The 19,475-nt window shown below is 40.2% G+C and overlaps 1 protein-coding gene across 1 annotated transcript; it reads left to right on the top strand.

Moving 5' to 3' along the window:
- The first annotated feature begins 202 nt into the window (after nucleotides 1-202).
- Nucleotides 203-13,121, top strand: LOC118534932 (uncharacterized). The gene is made up of 9 exons (XM_036091046.2): nucleotides 203-286; nucleotides 1,463-1,693; nucleotides 2,410-2,616; nucleotides 5,903-6,133; nucleotides 7,237-7,390; nucleotides 9,135-9,244; nucleotides 10,040-10,153; nucleotides 11,816-11,962; nucleotides 12,827-13,121. The coding sequence occupies exons 1-9, from the start codon at nucleotides 203-205 to the stop codon at nucleotides 12,959-12,961; spliced, it is 1,413 nt and encodes a 470-aa protein (XP_035946939.2). The 3' UTR covers nucleotides 12,962-13,121.
- Nucleotides 13,122-19,475: the final 6,354 nt, after the last annotated feature.

The following is a 19,475-nucleotide window of genomic DNA, read 5'->3' as shown; positions in this document are numbered from 1 at the left end:
CTCTAATTTGGCAATTCTTTCTAGGGGTTTTTCTTAAACCAAGATTATTGCTTCCTTATTTTGTTTCCTTAACTTTCAGCTCAATATAAGTACTCCCTTACTTCAGGGTTATCATTTTTCACCTCTCAGGGATCTTCCCATCAGCTACAACTACATTTCCCCCCTTTTTCTTTTTCAGTGAATTGGCTGCTTCTTTTTGTGGATGGACAACTCAGCATTTGAAATGCATGAAGATGCAGCACAGAATGCTTTTTCTATGGGGAAGATGACCACCATCTCCAGAATGGTAAGGTGGAGATTTACACCTTGAGATTAGCTCCCCCCAAACCTTTATGCAGAGCTCAGGAAAGAATCCCTTTTTAGACCAGCTTTCCTCAAATGACCCTCTTTTGAAAGGTAGCATCTCTTGCTCTGACCATTTCTTGATTTGCTTTCTGTCTCATAAACTCTTAGCTCACATCTCTGTTAGCTCTGTAATGGTCCAACTTTCCATGAATTGTTGTTCACGGTATTAATGAATTGTTTATTGCTCAGTATAATATCCTCATACAACGTTAAACTGAGAATGTTGATCAATGATTATGCTCTACAAAATGTATCGTTTAAGAATGCTGACATACTAAAGTCTATGTTAGAGTTATTAGTAATCAAAAGATATGCCTGCTCAGAGAGGAATTCAGAGGGCAGTGGACAGGAAACCATGACATTAGTACTTATGAATTCCATTTTAGTGGTCAGAGGAACAGGGCATGTTTGGTAGCTTTCAGTAATGTGGATTGTAACTCACAGAAATAATACCTATGTTTGTAGCATTGTATTTGTAATGTGAAACCAGGAAATAGTAACACAGAAATGTATGGAAATATTGTGCTTGGAGTTGGAATAGATGTGCTTAGTAGGGTTAGTAGCTCAGACAGGTAATACACAGAAAGAGGGGGTTTAACGAAGCTATTTAAGTGAAGGAGGGAGGGAGAGAGAGGCTGAGATCTGTCAGGCCAGTTATTTACTGGTATGTTACGTTTCCCATGCTTATTACCGGTACATGTGATTACTACATATGGACATTCTAGAACTAAAAATTTCTTAGAATCTAGTCTTTATAACCTCTTTCATTTTCAGGTGAAGAGACTGGCAAATAGGGGCTAATTGGCTGCACTCGAATGCATTTTATATACAAACTTAACTGGCTACTTAATTTTCTAGTAATTTATTCTGTGCCTCAGCTTTTCATATGTTTATTGTTTTCCTTATTTATTTGAGTGTCAGCCAGGTATATGGAATACGTGTGTGTGTATGTTTGTATTTATTTACACTTATATTTACACATGTATTATTTTACTGAGTATATTTATCCTACAAAAGCATTTTTTGAGTAAAAGAAAATATAAGCCAAATTGAGAAAGGAAGCAATTATTTTTAATACATCAAGAGTAGAGAATAATGGCTTCATAATTTCCCTTAGGAGAAGAGGCAGTGGTCACTGTGGAGCGTTTTCCTGGTGTGTCTCTTGGCCTCTACCCTCACCACAGCAGTAGGAGTACTGATACTTTCCTTGGTTTACGTCCACAACTCTCAGCAACATTCACAACTCCATCTAGGACTCGAAGCCCGGCCTCTGCAAACAGCGGTTCCCATCGTGCAAAAGGCTGTTGATCCAAAATTCCAGTTTCTTAATCATTTGTCTAAATCCAAGGTATGAATCACACATTTAGCAGAAAGAATCATCTTTTCTAACGGTGATTTCAAAATAAAGTTCCCATTGCCTGTTTACTAAGCTTTGTCCTCTCCTCATTGGAAGGAACCGGCTGTGGGCCATCTAGATGAAGGGAGGTGAGAGAGGAGAGGAAGGGTTGGGTTGATATTGGCCCCAGGCAGAGATTTTCTTTCATAGATAGCTCTGGGTCAGCCCAGAGGGGAGGCCCGGAGATAGACAAACGCAAAGCTCTCTATTCTCTTGTCAAGATAGGTGATCTTGGGGCGCCTGGGTGGCTCAGTCCTTACGCGTCTGCCTTCGGCTCAGGTCATGATCCTAGGGTCCTGGGATCGAGTCCCGCATCGGGCTCCCTACTCCGCGGGAAGCCTGCTTCTCCCTCTCTCACTCCCCCTGCTTGTGTTCCCTCTCTCGCTGTCTCTCTCTGTCAAATAAATAAGTGGAATCTTTAAAAAAAAAAAAAAAAGATAGGTGATCTTTTCATGTCTAACACGGATAGACTGACAGTTCTGTAGGTATTACTGCTGTCATTCCTGGAGTCTGGCGACCTAGTCTTCCTCTTCCCTTCTGGGACTTCAGTCTTCACCTCCTCACCACTGCCTTTTCTGTTTTGCCTCCCTCTTACTCTGCAGGCCCCAGTGGCCTCCTGTTCCTCAGATGGCCTCCATGTTGACGGTTGCTTGTCTATGACGTTTCAGGTGTTTGAATTCCCTGGTGGTGCAATCCAGTGGGCCCGGTACAGGAACAATGTCAAAGACTACCTCAGTGTTGAAGAAGAGGCCTTTGGCAGCAGCTTGAACAGTCAGAGATCACAGATGACCCTGGGGACTCTGAGAGTAAAAAGCAATGGCCTCCGGGCCCCTCACTGGCACTTCAATGCTAATGAACATGGCTACCTTGTACAGGTATAACGAGTTTGCCTGTGTTTGGCGCCTCAGTGTTTATGCTTTGTATCCTCAAGCTATTATTTTAGTTGTTGCAAAACGTACTTAACTAAGTGGCAGACAACACCCAGGCTTTGGTGGTGTATTCAGTTAGATTAGTTAGCAGTGCTTTGAAACATTAACCTGTTCGTTGTAATTATTCTTGGCATCACTTTGAACTTCTTTCTTCAGTATGAAGTCATTTTTCATTTGCTATTGTTAAAATAAGATCACTGTTCCATCCTTTGAGCCAAAGCTAAAACTCGTATCTCTGATCCAGTGATCAAAGAGATGGCAGCTTTCTTCTAAGGAAAAAATCAGTTTGCTGATGTTCAGCCTGGAGTCCCTGAGATCAGGCCAATTGGATGCCCTTTTGTGGTTCAGACTTTTTAGAATTGTCGGAGTCAAGTGAAAGAGAGCTGGAGGTGAAATGAGCGTTCTCACTGGAATTTCAAATAATTCATTAGTTCTAAAAAGTATTCCTTGTTGCATTCTGTATTCCAGATACTGGGGGAGGGGTAGTGACTAAAGGCTCATGGCACTTTCAGTTTGGTCTTACCCTGGTGATCCTATTAATAGATCAGCCAGTGTTATGTGACATATTTCTGTTGGTCTTAATAAAACTCCTTTTTAATGCAATTCATTCAGTTTTAGAATTTACAATGGGAAGAGAGATTAGAGTTTCATCTGAGACCAAATACTTCTTATTTCTTATGAGAGAACAGAGGCTCAGAAAGATTGACTTTTCTGAAGATAAACTGTAGTTGTTTGCTGGCCTGGGACAAAGTCCATGTTTTCTGACATTTTGTCTTTTTCCACATACACAGAATATGTAAAAGAGGACCGTCTCGGGGCACCTGGGTGGTGCAGTCGGTTAAGTGTTTGACTCTTGGGTTTGGCTCAGGATGTGATCTCAGGGTGGTGAGATGGAGCCCTGTGTCAGGCTCCGTGCTCAGTGTGGATTCTCTCTCCCTCTCCCTTGCCCCCCCACCCCCACTGCTCTGTCTTTCTCTCTCTCTCTCTCAAATAAATAAATAAATCTTAAAAAAAGAACAAAAGAGGACAGTCTCCAGAAGGTTGGATTCCAGGGCTCTGGCTGAGTAGTAGGAAGAAGGAAAGGCAGGTAAGGGGAAGGGGACCCTTAATAGCAAACCCCAAGTAGGGAACTTAGTCTGGAGCATGTTCTAGTAGATAACAGGCCTGGAATCCAGCTCAGTCTGGGGAGCAGTTCTGGAAGTCCAGAGAGAGTTTATAATCTGATCTTCTAAATGTGAGCTAGAAGGTGGTCAAAAGGTACTAACTTCCAGTTATAAAATAAATCAATCATGGGATGTAATATACAGCATGGTGACTATAGTTAATAATACTGTATCGTGAATTTGAAAGTTGCTAAGAGAGTAGATCTTGAAAGTTCCCATCATAAGAAAAAATTCTAGCGAGGGTGATGGATGTTAAAACTAGAATGGTGGTGATCATTTCACAATATATACAAGTATCAAATCTTTATGTTGTATGCCTGAAACTGATAGAATGTTGTGAGTCAATTATATCTTACTTACAAAAACATAAAAAAATTCTATAAAGGAAATAAATGTGGCTAGAATATTGTTTAGGTCCCAGGAAAATTGTAGGATCACTCACACACGTGGTAAGGAACCAGTCAATAGGATGTGACGGAAGTCTCTCTACTGCATACTCACCCAGGGATGTTGCTTTTGTTTCTGAGTATCTTCATGAAAGCCTTGGAAGGAGTGGCCCCGAGAGGAACGGGGCAGCTGGGGCGGCCAGTGTGCATGGCCCTGCAGTTCATGTCCCACTGTGCTGGCTCTGCTGTCCGTTTGGAGTAGTTGGTACCTTCATATGAATAGATACACACTTTTGCTGTTCTCTGCCTGGGTACTTGGAGAGAGCTCTTCAGATTCATCTCCCCCTGTATCTTTAATACCCATCTGGAACTGAGTTGTACACGTCTGTGTAGACACAACAAAGACTTCTTGTGCATGCTTCCCTAATGACCGACTCTGGAAGAAATATTACCTTTTCTATTTACTTTACAGAATAATACTACAGAAATTATTAGAGAATGAGAAAAAGAATTCTGTATAAGTGGAATCAAAGTACGGTGTAGTATGGATTAAAAGTGTAGACTTCCCCCCAGCCTCTGGCAACCACCATTCTAGTCTCTACTTCTAGATATTTTGACGAGAGAATTAAGTTTCAGGGTTCTTCATTGTGTCTATCATTAACAATACTGTATCGAACACTTAAACATTGAAGAGGGTCGGTCTCATGTTAAATGTTCTTACACAATTAAAAAAAGTGTGGACTTTGGATTTGGAGCTTAGGTCCAAATCCCAGCTTTGCCATTGACTAGCAGAGTAACCTTGGGAAAATTGAATATTCTCTCCAGATTCAGTTTCTCATCTATAAAATGAGGGTAATAATAGTACTTGCTTCATAGGGTTGATACAAGGGATGATTGAGTTAAGTCAGGTAAAGTGCTTAGAAGAATATCTGGACACGCAGTGAAAGCACCGTGTTATTACTTTTAGTGTTGTTATTAAAACTGGATGCAGACTTTTTGTCTAGAAAATAATTTGCACCCATATACATACACATGGAAACATGGACATACACAAACATGTATGTCAGTGTGACCACCTGTGAACACACACTCATGTGCTTGTAGTCTTTTCAAACTCTATTTTTTGTTTTTGTTTCGTTTGTTTGTTTTTTAAGATTTGATTTATTTATTTGCCAGAGAGAGAAAGAGAGAGAGAGTGCAAGAGAGCTTGAGAATACAAGCAGGGGGAGCACCAGGCAGAAGGAGAAGCAGGCTCCCCGCTGAGCAGGAAGCCCGACGCGGGGCTCGATCCCAGGACCCTGGGATCATGACCTGAGCCGAAGGCAGATGCTTGACCGACTGAGCCACCCAGGCGCCCCAGTCTTTTCAAACTCTAAAGGATGAACTTAGAACTCTAAATTCTCAATGGGGGTGATATTGCCCCCTGGGGGGGGTAAAAACTGGTCCTTAGAAGGCAACAACGCCCTACTTTTTTATGTACAAAGCACAGATATGCATGTGGTACATAAGCACTATGTATGCACGGTATACCCAGATTTACAGTACATCTGCAGTGTTAACATGTCATAGGATGGTGATTAGTAAAAAAAGACTAAAATGGTACCTTATAAGAGATGTAATGAGAAAAGTTTGAGAAACATTGCTCTAAAGTGATGTTGTATGTGTTTTCTGTTGACGTTTCAGGGCTCGGCATGGATTGGCGTGGTTGATGATGGTGGTGTAGTTACCACATACAATGTTACAGCTGGCCAAGTGATCTTCTTACCTAAAAATACTCTCCACTGGATAAAGAATGTGGGGAATGAAGACTGCTTTTTCTTGCTCTTCTTTTCCACACATGATGAACTTCAGACCCTGGATGTTGATGATGTATTTTTTTCTGTACCTGAAGACATTGCTTCCAGGTCACTTAAGGTCTGTATGGCTACTGAACAAAAGTCCCTCCTTGAGGGTTTGCATTACATAGGCACAAAGAAAGCGTGAGTATTTGTGTTTCTAGGGTAGCAGTCAGTAGGGCAAGAGTTGGGTAATGAGCTCAAGAACATAACTTGTATTCCTACTAAAGATATACAACTTGTTGAAATTGACTTAGCTTTTACTTTCCTTTATGAAGGACTTCTACAGGAAACTATAATGAATTGGTAGAAAAGTTTTGAGAGAGGTAATAAAAATTACTATAATTTACATGTCTGAAAAGATGTAAGCTCGGGGTGCCTGGGTGGCTCAGTCAGTTAAGCGGCTACCTTCAGCTCAGGTCATGGTCCCAGGGTCCTGGGATCGAGCCCCACATTGAGCTCCCTGCTCTGCGGGAAGCCTGCTTCTCGCTCTCCCACTCCCCCTGCTTGTGTTCCCTCTCTCGCTGTGTCTCTGTCAAATAAATAAAATCTTTAAAAAAAAAAAAAGACATAAGCTCATTCAGGGAGAAGTTTGCTACAGATGACATAATTGTGTTCTCCTAGTCTAATGCAGAGAAGCCTATTGTTTTCCTGAAGGAAAGCTGCTTTTGGTCTCTATAAGTAGTTCTATTATCATGGAGGGACTGCTCCTAGAGCTGGGTGTAGAGGGAGAGGGCCAGATGCAGATGCTGACAATACAAATGGGTGATCAGAAGAATTGGTGGTGGCCCGTGAGTGGCAACTGGAAGGAGTTCTGTGGCAAATTTAGAAATCTATCTAGGGAGGTTTTGAGATTTACCTCGCAGCAGATCCTGATCTAATGTTATAGGGAGAAGTGGAAAAAATGAGTCATTAGGAGAATTTTGGTAAATATGAGAACCGCTGTATATTTTTGTAAGAGTTATAATGATTATAAAATATCAACACATTTAAAGCCAAAATGCATTGATAACTTGGGAGGATTTTCATGAATATCACAAGCCTCAGGCTGGTTGAGGTCAGCTCCTTTGACTGGACCACTGAAAACCACAATGTTACCCTATCCTTAGCTATCTACCCTTCTATTACTAAAATTTGTAGAATGTTTCACAAATATCTTATATGATTTCTTATGTGTTTCAGCCTGAAGGTGGAATTAATTTCATTAGAACATTCCAGAAGCAAAAAGAGGATCAGGCGGTCAATCTTCCTCCCAACTTGGCAGAACTGGTTATAAATCCTAGTTATGTACAGTCTCCAGACAGTCTTGTGTGGAAATATTTTTATGACCTTAAACGTATAGTATGTTATTTTGCAAAACCTTTATAGTTAAGTATTTATCTATGTGATTATATAGGTGTTGGATTGAGATGTAATGTGTTTTTTTTTATAGTGGGTCACAGTCAAGATGAGTTTGAAAAAACACATTTCTCTAAAGAATAGGAAATGAGAGAAAAGGAATGGAAGCAAAGGAGAATGTTGTAGAAGATTTCAAAGTATGAGGGGTGTGTGTTGGGGCCAGGGGTGCCTCAGGAGAAGAGGCTGATGAGAGAGGAGGGTCCAAGAATGTAGGTTTTAGAAGCCATGCTGATGAGTTTATACTTTATTTTGATGGGAGCAATTAAGGGATTTTAAATAGGAGATTTTAAATTAAGTTTTAAAGTTTAAATTAGGTTTTGCATTTATTTATTTATTTATTTATTTATTTATTTATTTATTTATTTAAAGATTTTATTTGTCAGAGAGAGAGACAGCACAAGCAGGGGGAAGGGGAGAGGGAGAAGCAGGCTTCCCATCCAGCAGGGAACCCGATGTGGGACCCTGGGATCATGACCCGAGCCGAAGGGAGCTGCTTAACTGACTGAGCCACCCAGGTGTCCCTGTATTTATTTTTAAAAGTTATTTTATTTATTTTATTGAAGTTAATTGACATAAAACATTAACTTTAGGTGTTCAACATAATGATCCAGTATTACTGTGAAAAGATCACTACAATAAGTCTAGTTAGTGTCCATCACCATACATAGTTACAGAATTTTTTTTCTTGTAATGAGAACTTTTAAGATCTTAGCAACTTTCAAATATGCAGTACAATATTATTAACTATAGTTACCATACTATACATTACATCCCCATGACTTATTTATTTTATAACTAGAAGTCTGTACCTTTTGACTCCTTTCACCACCTACTTTGCAGACACCTTACTCTCTGCCAATCTGTTCTCTGTATTTATGAGCTTGTTTTTTGTTTTTAGATTCCACATATAAATGAGATCATATGGTATTTATCTTTCTCTGTCTGACTTATTTCCCTTAGCATAATGCCCTCAAGGTTCATCCATGTTGTCCCAAAAGGCAAGATCTCATCCTTTGTTATGGCTAGATAATATTCCATTGTATGTATATACCACATTTTCTTTAACCATTTATCCATTGATGGACGCTTATGTTGTTTCCATATCTTGGCTATTGTAAATCATGCTGCAATGAATATGGGGGTGCAGATATCTTTTTAAGTTAGTGTTAGTTTTTTGAAGTGATGGCTGATCTAGCTGAATTGTGGATTGGAAGAGGAGAGATGAGAGGCAAGGAGATGAGTCAGGGGGCTCTTGAAGACCCTCAAGTGAGGGATGATGGTGGCCTGCAATATGGTAGTTTTGAGAGGGAGAAGATTGTTATGAAGCAGGAGAATTTAAAAGAGGTAGGACTGATGGGACTGACCTACCTTAAAGAGGTAGGACTAAAGATTGACATGTAGAATGATAGAATGACTCTCAAGTTTTCTAGCAAGGTCCTCTGGATTGAATAGTCTGTGTTATATGTTAGAAATTTCAGAACTTGGAAGGTAAGACAGTATGTGAACGTATGAGGTCAGTATCTTAGGGGCATGTAGGATCTGGTGGCAGTGATTCCTACCACATGTTTCCTGGGACTGCAGAAGAGCTGATGTACCTTAGTGGGACTACATTTGGCTCTCCTTCTGTAGGACCATTTTGAATGAAGTATTTTATTTTGTTTTTTAAATTTCCTCTGACTCAGGTTCAAAAGAATATCAATTTCCAGGAGGAGTAATACAACTGGCACAATACTGGAAAAATGGAAGTGAACTAAGCAACCATGAAAAAATTTTTAGTGAATTCCTGAATCAGGTAATTGAGGAAAAAAAATTTTTTTTTAAAGATTTTATTTATTTATTTGACAGAGAGAGACAGTGAGAGAGGGAACACAAGCAGGGGAAATGGGAGAGGGAGAAATGGGCTCCCCGCTGAGCAAGGGAGCCTGATTTGGGGCTCGATCCCAGGAGCCCAGGATCATGACCTGAGCCGAAGACAGATGCTTAACCAACTGAGCCACCCAGGAGCCCCAAGAAAAAAATTTTTTTGATGATTATTAAGATTGATGAAATATAAGATTTAGATTGGATTCAGCCTTCTTCTGGGAAAAAGGAAAAGGAAAAATCTAGTCAAACATTACTTGATTTGATTAATGGAAACTATTAATTGAGGCCACAGTGTGGATTTGGGAGCTTAACTTCTTGGCATGGATGGTTACATTAATGAAAAGACTGGATGCTTGTGAGATTTCTCTTTCATTTGTTTTTAAATGCCCAACTGGCTGCCTTGCATAATGACTAAGAATGCAACGGTGGCATCAGATTCCCTGATTCCAATCCCACGTCCGCCACTGTCCGACCCTAAGTAAATTACTCAGCCAATCTAGATTTCAAATTCATCACCTGCAAAAAAGGGGGGGAATAAGACTACCAACCTTACAAGATTGTTATAAGGAACAAGAGATATAATAAATATAAGGGATAAAAAAAATTGTATGTTCTCAGTGAGGGCTGCAGAAAGATAAGTTATAATTAGGATTATGTGAATGGTTAAGTTGCTGAGTAGGATGTTTGCTAAATAACTGGATTTATTTCTTTTTCCTTTTTCAAGCATCAGAATGCTCTCACTTTGAGTACACTCAGAATTTATAACAATGGATTACGACAGCCACATTTTCATTTCAATGCAAATGAAATGGGATATGTAATAAGTGGATGTGCAAAGGTAATTTCTCCACAAACAGCTTTTTGAACTTTCCTTTTTAATGCAGAAAGAAGCAAACAGGAGGTTTTTCTTTGTTTTGGTTCAGTTATTGGTAACATTGAAAGACTTGGTGTTAATGGCTTTCTGGATACAGTTTCCACAGAAAATACCATGCAGGCCATGCTAGATAGCTTCTAACTTTGCTATTAGCATGAGAAATGGCTAAGACCATGTTAGAAATGATAAAGAAGTTATCACATAGGGTGAAGTGTTTGAAACATTTTACATTTTCAGAGTTTCACATTTTTAGGTAATGTAAGGTTTAATGTGTTGCCCTTTGGGGACTGTGACATCACTGTTGGACCCTCAGTGTAATGTGAGTGGGGGTGGCTGGGGAGGTGTGGAGTGTCAGCAGGGTGACCACGTATCCCTGTTTATGCAGGATCCTTCTGATGTACACTTGTCTTGGTGACAAGAAAAGCCACACTGAATAGCACGTTATGGTAGTGACTTGACCACAGTTCTTCTGGACTTTCACGGGGCTCCCTGGGCAAATCTCCAGTGGTCTACCCAGGTCAAATGAACTACTAGCTTTTCCCCGTCTCCATCCTGACAGAAAGAACCAAACCAGACTGACTTGCGCATGTTAGGTCATGCATAGCAAAAGTTTTGTTTTATGTTTTTAGAGGCGAAGGCTTGAATACACTGGAAAAGGGCACTGCAGTCACTCCCAAATTACGTTTCAAGGATAAGATTTTATTTTTGGTGTGCTTGTGTGCTCATGGGTGTGCATTTGTGTGCACATTTTGTTTCTTTCTTTTTTTTTTTTTTTTAAGATTTTATTTATTTATTTGACGGAGAAAGACACAGTGAGAGAGGGAACACAAGCAGCGGGAGTAGGAGAGGGAGAAGCAGGCCTCCCGCCGAGCAGGGAGCCCGATGCGGGGCTCGATCCCAGAACCCTGGGATCATGACCTGAGCCGAAGGCAGACGCTTAACGACTGAGCCACCCAGGCGCCCCCACATTTTGTTTCTGATCCCTTTAAGGGGGACTATTAGGATGCTGCTGTCCTGGAAGGCTGAATTTCCTGGAGCAAGTCAAAAGGAGGGCATGAGGGCAATAAAACAGTGGGATGTAAGCCTTCTGCCTGATTAAGGAATTTATGATCCTTAATTAGAACATAGTGATTGATGCTGTTTTTGCATGATGTTCCACAGTATTGAACTCACTAATGCGTTTTGAGGAACATTTCTGAAATAGAGTGTCTTTTGACTTCTGTGGGGCTATGTCTCAGAAACAGAAGATTTTATGTAAAAGATGGCCTCTATTTTCTGCTATTTACCCTCACTAAGAAGTCCTTTTATAATTATATGTTTTTATTCATCTGTTCTTCACTATTAATACATCTTTTTTTTTTAAGATTTTATTTATTTATTTGACAGAGAGAGACACAGCGAGAGAGGGAACACAAGCAAGGGGAGTGTGAGAGGGAGAGAAGCAGGCTTCCTGCGGAGCAGGGAGCCTGATGTGGGGCTCGATCCCAGGACCTGGGATCATGACCTGAGCCGAAGGCAGATGCTTAATGACTGAGCCACCCAGGCGCCCCTATTAATACATCTTCTTAATAAATATTTGATTTTATTTGCTTAACTTCAACATAGTTTTTCCCCCTCCCTCTTTAGGTGGGCATTATTAATACTCAGGGTATCATAGAGTTTGATGTTCACATCGGAGATGTGGTATTTTTCCCCACTGGAACCCAACATTACATTAAGAGCTCATGTGATGAGGATTTGCTTTGCCTTCTTGCCTTCAGCACCGGAGACCAGGTGAGTATAAGACAGTCTTAGAGAGATTGCTGAGGACCTCGGATGTGCAGAATATCCTGCTAAGCAAGGTATCTGGACCACAGGAGGCCCTCAGTAAATGTGAGCTGAGTGAATAAATGAATGAACTGGCAGAATCTATGTGTGAAGAGAAGGAGAATCAAATAATCTTATTTGGTTATAAAGGGATCGAATATATCACATTCTCTCCTAATTCCCCAAGTTCCAAACCAACTGAGAAACACATACGCATAGACACATTGAGAGACAGAAACACACAGTGAGACAGATCCAGAGGGGCAAATTGAGACAGGCTGACTGAGAAACAGAGTTAATGTCAGAGAGGAAAGAGCGTGACAGAGAGAGGGAACAAGGACAGATGGTCAGACCCAGCCGACTGGATAGCCTGGCCAGACAGGCAGAGATTATCAACCCCGTGGAGGGAGGCCTGTGTCTGGCTGTGGAGTAGGAGGACAGCGAGGTTTGGCTCTGTCATGTGCCACTGGGCATGGAGCTCTGAGAAGCCCTTTTGTTACTAGTCCCTGCACACAGGAAAACAGAGGGTCTTCACTCATCAAAGAGAACTCCCTTTCAGTAGGATAGACGTCCCTTCCAAAGAAAGTTTCCGATGCCTCAGCACCTCTAGCCATCAATCAGACTTTCCTTATTCTCAGAATTGAAAAGGTGAGCCCCCCGTGGCAAGGGAAGACAGGCATACGAGGTGACCGTTCGCAGGAATTCGTAGCGGCCATAAAGTTACACAGCCAAGTACCTTGCTGGCTTGCAAGTGCCTCGATGACCGTAAGATCTGTGTAGGAATCTGAGTACTTTGGTGCTGATACATCTTGTTTTGGTTTCCACTGACAGTTGCAAACCCTTGACATGGACGATTATCTCCGGGCCACAGCAGACCACATCCTGGCCCAACTTTTCTTCAAGAAGCAAAGTGAGTTTAAGAAGATCCCCAAATTCAAGGAGGACCAGGCAATCAACCTGCCGTAGATTTGCCGATGAGTTCATATTTATTTTTCCTTCTTCATTTGTTACTATTGTTTTTAAAGAAGGGCCACTTGGCTAATGAACCTGGAGCTCTTTACAGAGTAGAAGTGGGAAAGCAGGTGCAAAACAGCCCTGAGCACATTTAGCTGACAGTGATGATAGGCAGCGTATGCATTTCAGTATCTTCTGTGTAGATTAGTAGATCTATGGAGGAGACCCAATAAATTAATGTATTTTTGTATTGATTTTAGTGTATGTGTATATATTTGTTTATTTTCCTTTTGTTACTTCAAATTTTGTTACTCTAAATGAAAAGTCATTCTTTTTATGCATATCAGTAAATCTTACTACCATGCGTGTATTTTTGTCATTCATCACTGTGAAGGGAAGTCAGCCTATGTATGCACGTATCGAGGCGCTGGAATCCGGGTCCCTCAAACTTTGTCTGGAGAGTTCAGTATAGAACCTGAGGCAGGTGATTCCTAACCCTTTTGTTGGTATGAAGTAACTTTTTACAATGGTAAAATTTTCAAGGACTCACTCATTTTACTGGTTGTTTACTTACTGTATATTAGCTGAGAAAATATTCAGTGATGAACTAATTATAAATTTAGTACTTTCTTTGAATGTGTTGGATTTCATTAATCACATCAGGAACTATTTACATTTGAGGAGTAGTCATGCCTACACTTGAGAAGCATGTGGTTTCTTTAGTCCATCGGCAGTGCTGGCTATGTATGTGGATTCAGGAACCACTTGTCATCACTGGAAGCTGGTAGGGGCTGGTGGTCTCCAAGTTGGGGGTCATTGTCTTAAGTAGAAAAGAATTTGTTCAGATTTAATCTGTGCTGGGTTTTGTTTACAATTTATTTTAACAGGTATTTGGTACCCCTGCATTATACTTGGGTCCAGCCGTTAGTTCTGGTTTTATGGGACTAATGGCAGTTGGTCCTATATAAAATTTTTGAGTCATTGTAGCTAAGTTTTAAGGCTTTTGACCACCACCATGCCTCAGATATTCCCCTGATACCCAGTGGAATTTTTAGATGTCTTAGGATGTTTGTTCCCAGGCTAAAAAGGTCTATAATGTTCCTTTCTCTCTCTGTCTCTGTTTTTATTTCTGTATCTTTCTGTTGGCTACAAGTACAGAATTCAGTGAGAATCAGGAATAGCTCACTTCTAGCACGAGGAAGTAGCCATCTACATAATGTACCTAATCAGATAACATAAGGCCTGTTATCGCTTGGAACTACTGTGTATTACCTTATTGCCCTTTTCTGGGAGAGCCAGGCAAGATCAGAACTTGGTAGCAATGGGAGGTTTATGATGGCGGTGTTGTTTTGAAGAGACTTTATAGGGAATGAGTCACTGTCCAGGAGGAGGAACATAGTTGAGAAGATGCAGGGAACAGCACAAGGCAGTAAGTAAGTATATGGAAAGAGAATGTCCAGATAGAGGGGAAGTAGTCATAAAAGGAAAACGGCAGTGTGTGTAGACAGATTTTATCTATAAGTTTTATTTTACTTTAGGAACTGTTTTATATACTATAAACTAGTTCATAATCCATTCTCTTATATTAAGAAGTATTGTGTCAGGTTTTATTTAATAAAGATTTTATGCATCTTTGTATATTATTTTGCCATTGTAATTTTGAATGAAATCTGTTCTTATGGTTTTATGTATTTGAAGCATTATTGGTTTCCCTGTATGCATCCGTGAAATATGACTGAGTAATCCAATCCACTATGTATTTAAAAAAGAAAAATCTTAAAAATAAAAACAATCTAATGAAGACAATTCAATTGGAATATTGTTGGTATGTTATTTTATAGGGGGATGTATTCTTAACTTCTACTTTGTTGGTCTAATTTCAGTCCTTTATCCCTCCTTGGGATGCTGATTTCTAGTTTTCGTACCATTTTATTCTCTAAGGTGACTTAGTCCACTTACACTCAAGTGCTTTTAAGCTTTTTTTTAGGCCAACTTTATTAATTACCAAATCAATAGATTAACGAGTGAATTGCTCAATCAGACTGATTATCTGGCATCATTCAAGCAAAACCCAGACATTTGAAAACTTCTTTAAACTGAACCCACCTTAACCATTTTATATACACAGTCTATATTACAGACACACTTGATTCATTTGAAGTGGTGTCAGTTGTTCTTAACTGTATTAAGAAATCTTTAAAAAGAACTTTCTTTTTTAACAGCACTTTGAATAACTGAATAGAATGAATTAATTTGAATAGAGGACCTACAGGTTAGGTAAACAACCCCGAATGTTCCTTATTGCTTCTAAATAGTGGAAGGTGGTTATAAAAAGTGTCTTTGTTCATACTCTCATTCTTCCCTATTGAGAAGCAATCAGGCTGCTTTTTATCACCCAGCTGATTAAGGAAAAGGAAAATAGTTAAATGTTACTATATAACTTGATTCCCAATGACTGTATTTTCTTAACGTTTGAAAATGATTCCACAGTATATTATTGCTTTAAAAAACTGAAAAAGATCTTTATATATTTTGGATACCAACCCTTTATCGATTATGCCATTTACAAATATCCTCTCCCATTCAGTAGGTTGCCTTTTAGTTTTGTTGATTGTTTCCTTCACCGTGCAGAAGCTTTTTATTTTGATGTAGTCCCGATAGTTTATTTTTGCTTTTATTTCTCTTGCCTCAGGAGACCTGTCTAGAAATACTATATGTTGCTGTAGCTGATGTTGGAGACATACTGCCTGTGCCCTCTTCTAAGATTTTTATGGTTTCAGGTCTCATATTTAGGTCTTGAATCCATTTTGAATTTATTTTTGTGTATGGTGTAAAAAAGTAAATAGGTGATGGGGATTAAGGAGTGTACCTGCCGTGACGAGCACTTGGGTTTTTATGGAATTGCTGAATCACTATATTGTACACCTGAAACTAATATAGCACTGTTTGTTAACTATACTGCAATTAAAAAACTAAAAAAGAAAGAAAGCTCCCCCCCCCAAAAAAAGCCACCGTGATTTTGTGCTATAATTAGAAGTGACAGTGGTGTGTCCTCCACAGTCTGCACTCAGGTTAGCTTTATGAAACTGGTATGTTCATTTGGATCACTCTTCCTTTGAAAAGAAGAAGAAGACACTTGAAAGTTCAGAACAGAACAGTGATGACTAATGAGATGAGAAACTGTTTTCGTCATTGCACTTACGTTGGAACTGTTTGGGAAAAAGACGTTAAAGGATAACTTAGAACCATGAAATCATAGAGCTGGTAGAGGCCATGTGTCATTTGGTCTCATCGCTTTAGTTTGTAGAAATGGAAACTAAGACCCGAGAAGGGTACTTTACCCAGGTTGCAACAAAGTCCAGAACTTTTGAGCCCCCCCACTCCTCGTCCTGCGTAGTGTTTTTTTGCTTACTATCTTCAAATGTATGAAAGATTCCTCCACATGAAGCAGAACTCTATACTAGAAAATGCACCATCTTCAAGTGGGAGAGATGGCTTCTGTCATCTACATATAGGCAGCCCCTGATTCTCCTTTATGGGCCTTCCACACACTGGATGCCCAGGTTCCAGTACTTCTGTAAAGAGGTGGTCAGAGCCTCCTGAGATCACAGGTCACTATCCTTATCTAGCCAGATACTCACTGCTTGTGTTTTATTTTAAAATTTTTATTAATTTTAAAATTTTACTAAAAATTTAAAAAATTGTGCTAGAATATACAAAATGTAAAATTTACCATTGAGCCATGTTTAAGTGTACCATTCAGTGGCATCAGGACATTCACATGGTTGTGCAGTCATTACTACCATCCATCTCCAGAACTTTGTCATCATCCCAAACAGAAACTGTCCCCCTTAAACACTAACTCCCCATTCCTCTCTTCCTCCAGCTCCTGGTAATTAGTCTCCATGAATTTGTCTATTCTCAGGTACCTCATGTAGGTGGAATCATAAAATATTACTCAATGCTCATTTTTATGAAATTCTTGCTCATTTTAAAAAATTGTGCCTTTACCATGTGGTTAGCATTGTGGTAAGATATGCAAGAGACCCAAGATGTGGAGAATTTGAATCCATCTTAGCTCCCATATTTCCAGAGAAGGCAACATACAACCCCTTTGGTGATTCCCATTCCAGGGTCTTTGGTCCTTTGGTCCTCAAATTTTCCACAACTCTCATAAAATTTCTTTTCCCCTACTTTTTTTTTTGTGGGTGGGGGGAGGGTTTGAGGCTTCATTCTAGTCTCTGAAGTTTAAGCATCCAGATAAGACTGTTTTGATCTGTGTGTGTGTGTGTGTGTTTAAATATTAACAAGAAGGGGCGCCTGGTGGCTCAGATGGTTAAGCGTCTGCCTTCGGCTCAGGTCATGATCCCAGGGTCCTGGAATCGAGCCCCACATCGGGCTCCTGGCTCAGCAGGGAGCCTGCTTCTCCCTCTCCCTGTGCCTCTCCCCCTGCTCATGCTCTCTCTCTCTGTATCTCTGTGTCTCAAATGAATTAAAAAAAAAAAAAAGAAAAGGAAAAAAAATATTAACAAGAAACCCTAAATGGCCTCAACAGGTGTCTTTCATATCTCTTATCTTGGCTCAGTAATGCCCAGTTTCATCCTGTTGGCAATATATCTATCACTATTATTTTAGCCTGATGCATTCAGACTTTTCCTTGGTTCAGAGGTTGGAGTAGCTCACTCTGAGAGGAAGCAAGCTGGGATGTGCAGCTAACTGGGATATTGTACCACACGGGCAGTAGTGAGGGGGCCCTGGACTCACTCAATGTCAGACAAGGCCCTGGTACACATCCAAAAGCCCACTTTGGATGTCAGGACAATGAGAAGATTCAAAAAATTTAAATTATCACCCGAAAAAATTTGGAAAGCAATTAGTAACCATCATTGTTATGTTTTTGTCTCTCTTTTCAGGAAATTGAGCAGCCAAGAGGCAGGGTTTTATTTATTATTTATTTATTTTTAAAAGATTTTACTTACTTATTTGAAAGAGAAAGAGAGTGTACGCAAGAGCAGGGGGGAGGGGCAGAGGGAGAGGGAGAAGCAGACTCCCCGCTGAGCAGGGAGCCTGAGTGGGGCTGGATCCCAGGATCCCGAGATCATGACCTGAGCTGGAGGCAGATGAGGTAGGAAAGAACGTTAGGGTTCGAAGCTGATGACCAAGAAAGAATACTTGAGATGTCTTTGGTGTAAAAAAGTGATTTTATTAAAGCATGGGGACAGGACCCATGGGTAGAAAGAGCTGCACTGGGGTCCTGAGGAGTGGCCCATTATATACTTTGAAGTTGGGAGGGGGGTTAGGGATAGCATAAGTTCTTAAGGAATTTGGAAGCAAGGTTTCTAGGACCTTGAGGGGGCTAGCTATTGTTGGGAAAAGGTCATTTATTACCATCTAATTGTAATAAAACCTTAGTCATGAGACCCTTCCAATGTGTATCAGTGGGCCATATGCTTGGGGGGTGATTGCCAACATGTATCTTGGGGGTTTAGAGATAAAGGAAATTTCTAAAGGAATTTTTATATGTTAAAGTAGACTTACAGGATCCTGGGGTGGGGGTGGGGGGGCTAGGATTGCCTTTTGCCCTTAGCTAAATGTCAACATCGAGGCTGTTGAGTCCCTAGAGTAATGTCACTCGGCCTGTTTCAAGGACTTGTCAGTGGGCTGTAGGTAGTAAGGGAATTTAATAGTTTTTCTTCTGCCTCTGTTTCCCACATCAGCAGATGCTCAACTGACTGAACCACCCAGGTGCCCCAAGAGGCAGGGTTTTAAATTTGTTTTTGTTTTGGTATTAAGGATGCAGTGTACTGTAGGTGTTAGTACCATAAAGAATAAATTAAGTGAAAAATACAACAATTATTAGTATTCCTGAGTATTAGCGCTGTTCAGACAATATTGTCCTTGGAGGTGTTTGTCTCTGTTCATAAGTAGTTATAGATGGTAAAAGTTGGGGGAAAAAAATTCCTGTTAGCCAGGAAGAGTTGTCCTTTCAAATATACCTTCTCCTATCTTGTAAAGTAAGCCACTGGAGATGGGTTTACAGGTTTATAGTACAGAGCCCCCACTTGGCCTGGGTGAGGGAAAAAATTCTTAACATACAGACAGCTATAGGACAGAAAGAAGTGGGAACACACAGAAGGGAAAAGTATGAGTTTAGTGTTTTTTGTTTTTTGTTTTAAATTTCCTGGCTTGATCAAGGGCTGGAGCATAAGTCTTGAGCTTTCTTCCAATGAGTTATCTTGAATGTTCCCCATAAAGTATTTGCTTTTGGGTGGAATAATTTTCTAATCAGCCACGGTCTACTTCAGCCCATATTTGTAGGTGCCACCCCTTAGGTTTTTAACTTTGAACTTCTTCTTTAAATATAGCATACATGGAGAAAACTGTGCACATCCTAAGTTTACAGCTTGATGGATTTCTGCAAACCGAGCATGCCCATCCAAACAGCAGCTCAATCAAGTGCTCTAGTGGTGTCTAGTCATTGGCCCCAGTATGGTAAAATTATTTGTGCCTGTTTTTCGACTTTATG

The sequence above is a fragment of the Halichoerus grypus genome, chromosome 13 (assembly GCF_964656455.1).
Source record: "Halichoerus grypus chromosome 13, mHalGry1.hap1.1, whole genome shotgun sequence".
NCBI classification, from domain to species: Eukaryota; Metazoa; Chordata; class Mammalia; order Carnivora; family Phocidae; genus Halichoerus; species Halichoerus grypus.
This window is presented reverse-complemented; position numbering and strand designations above follow the sequence as displayed.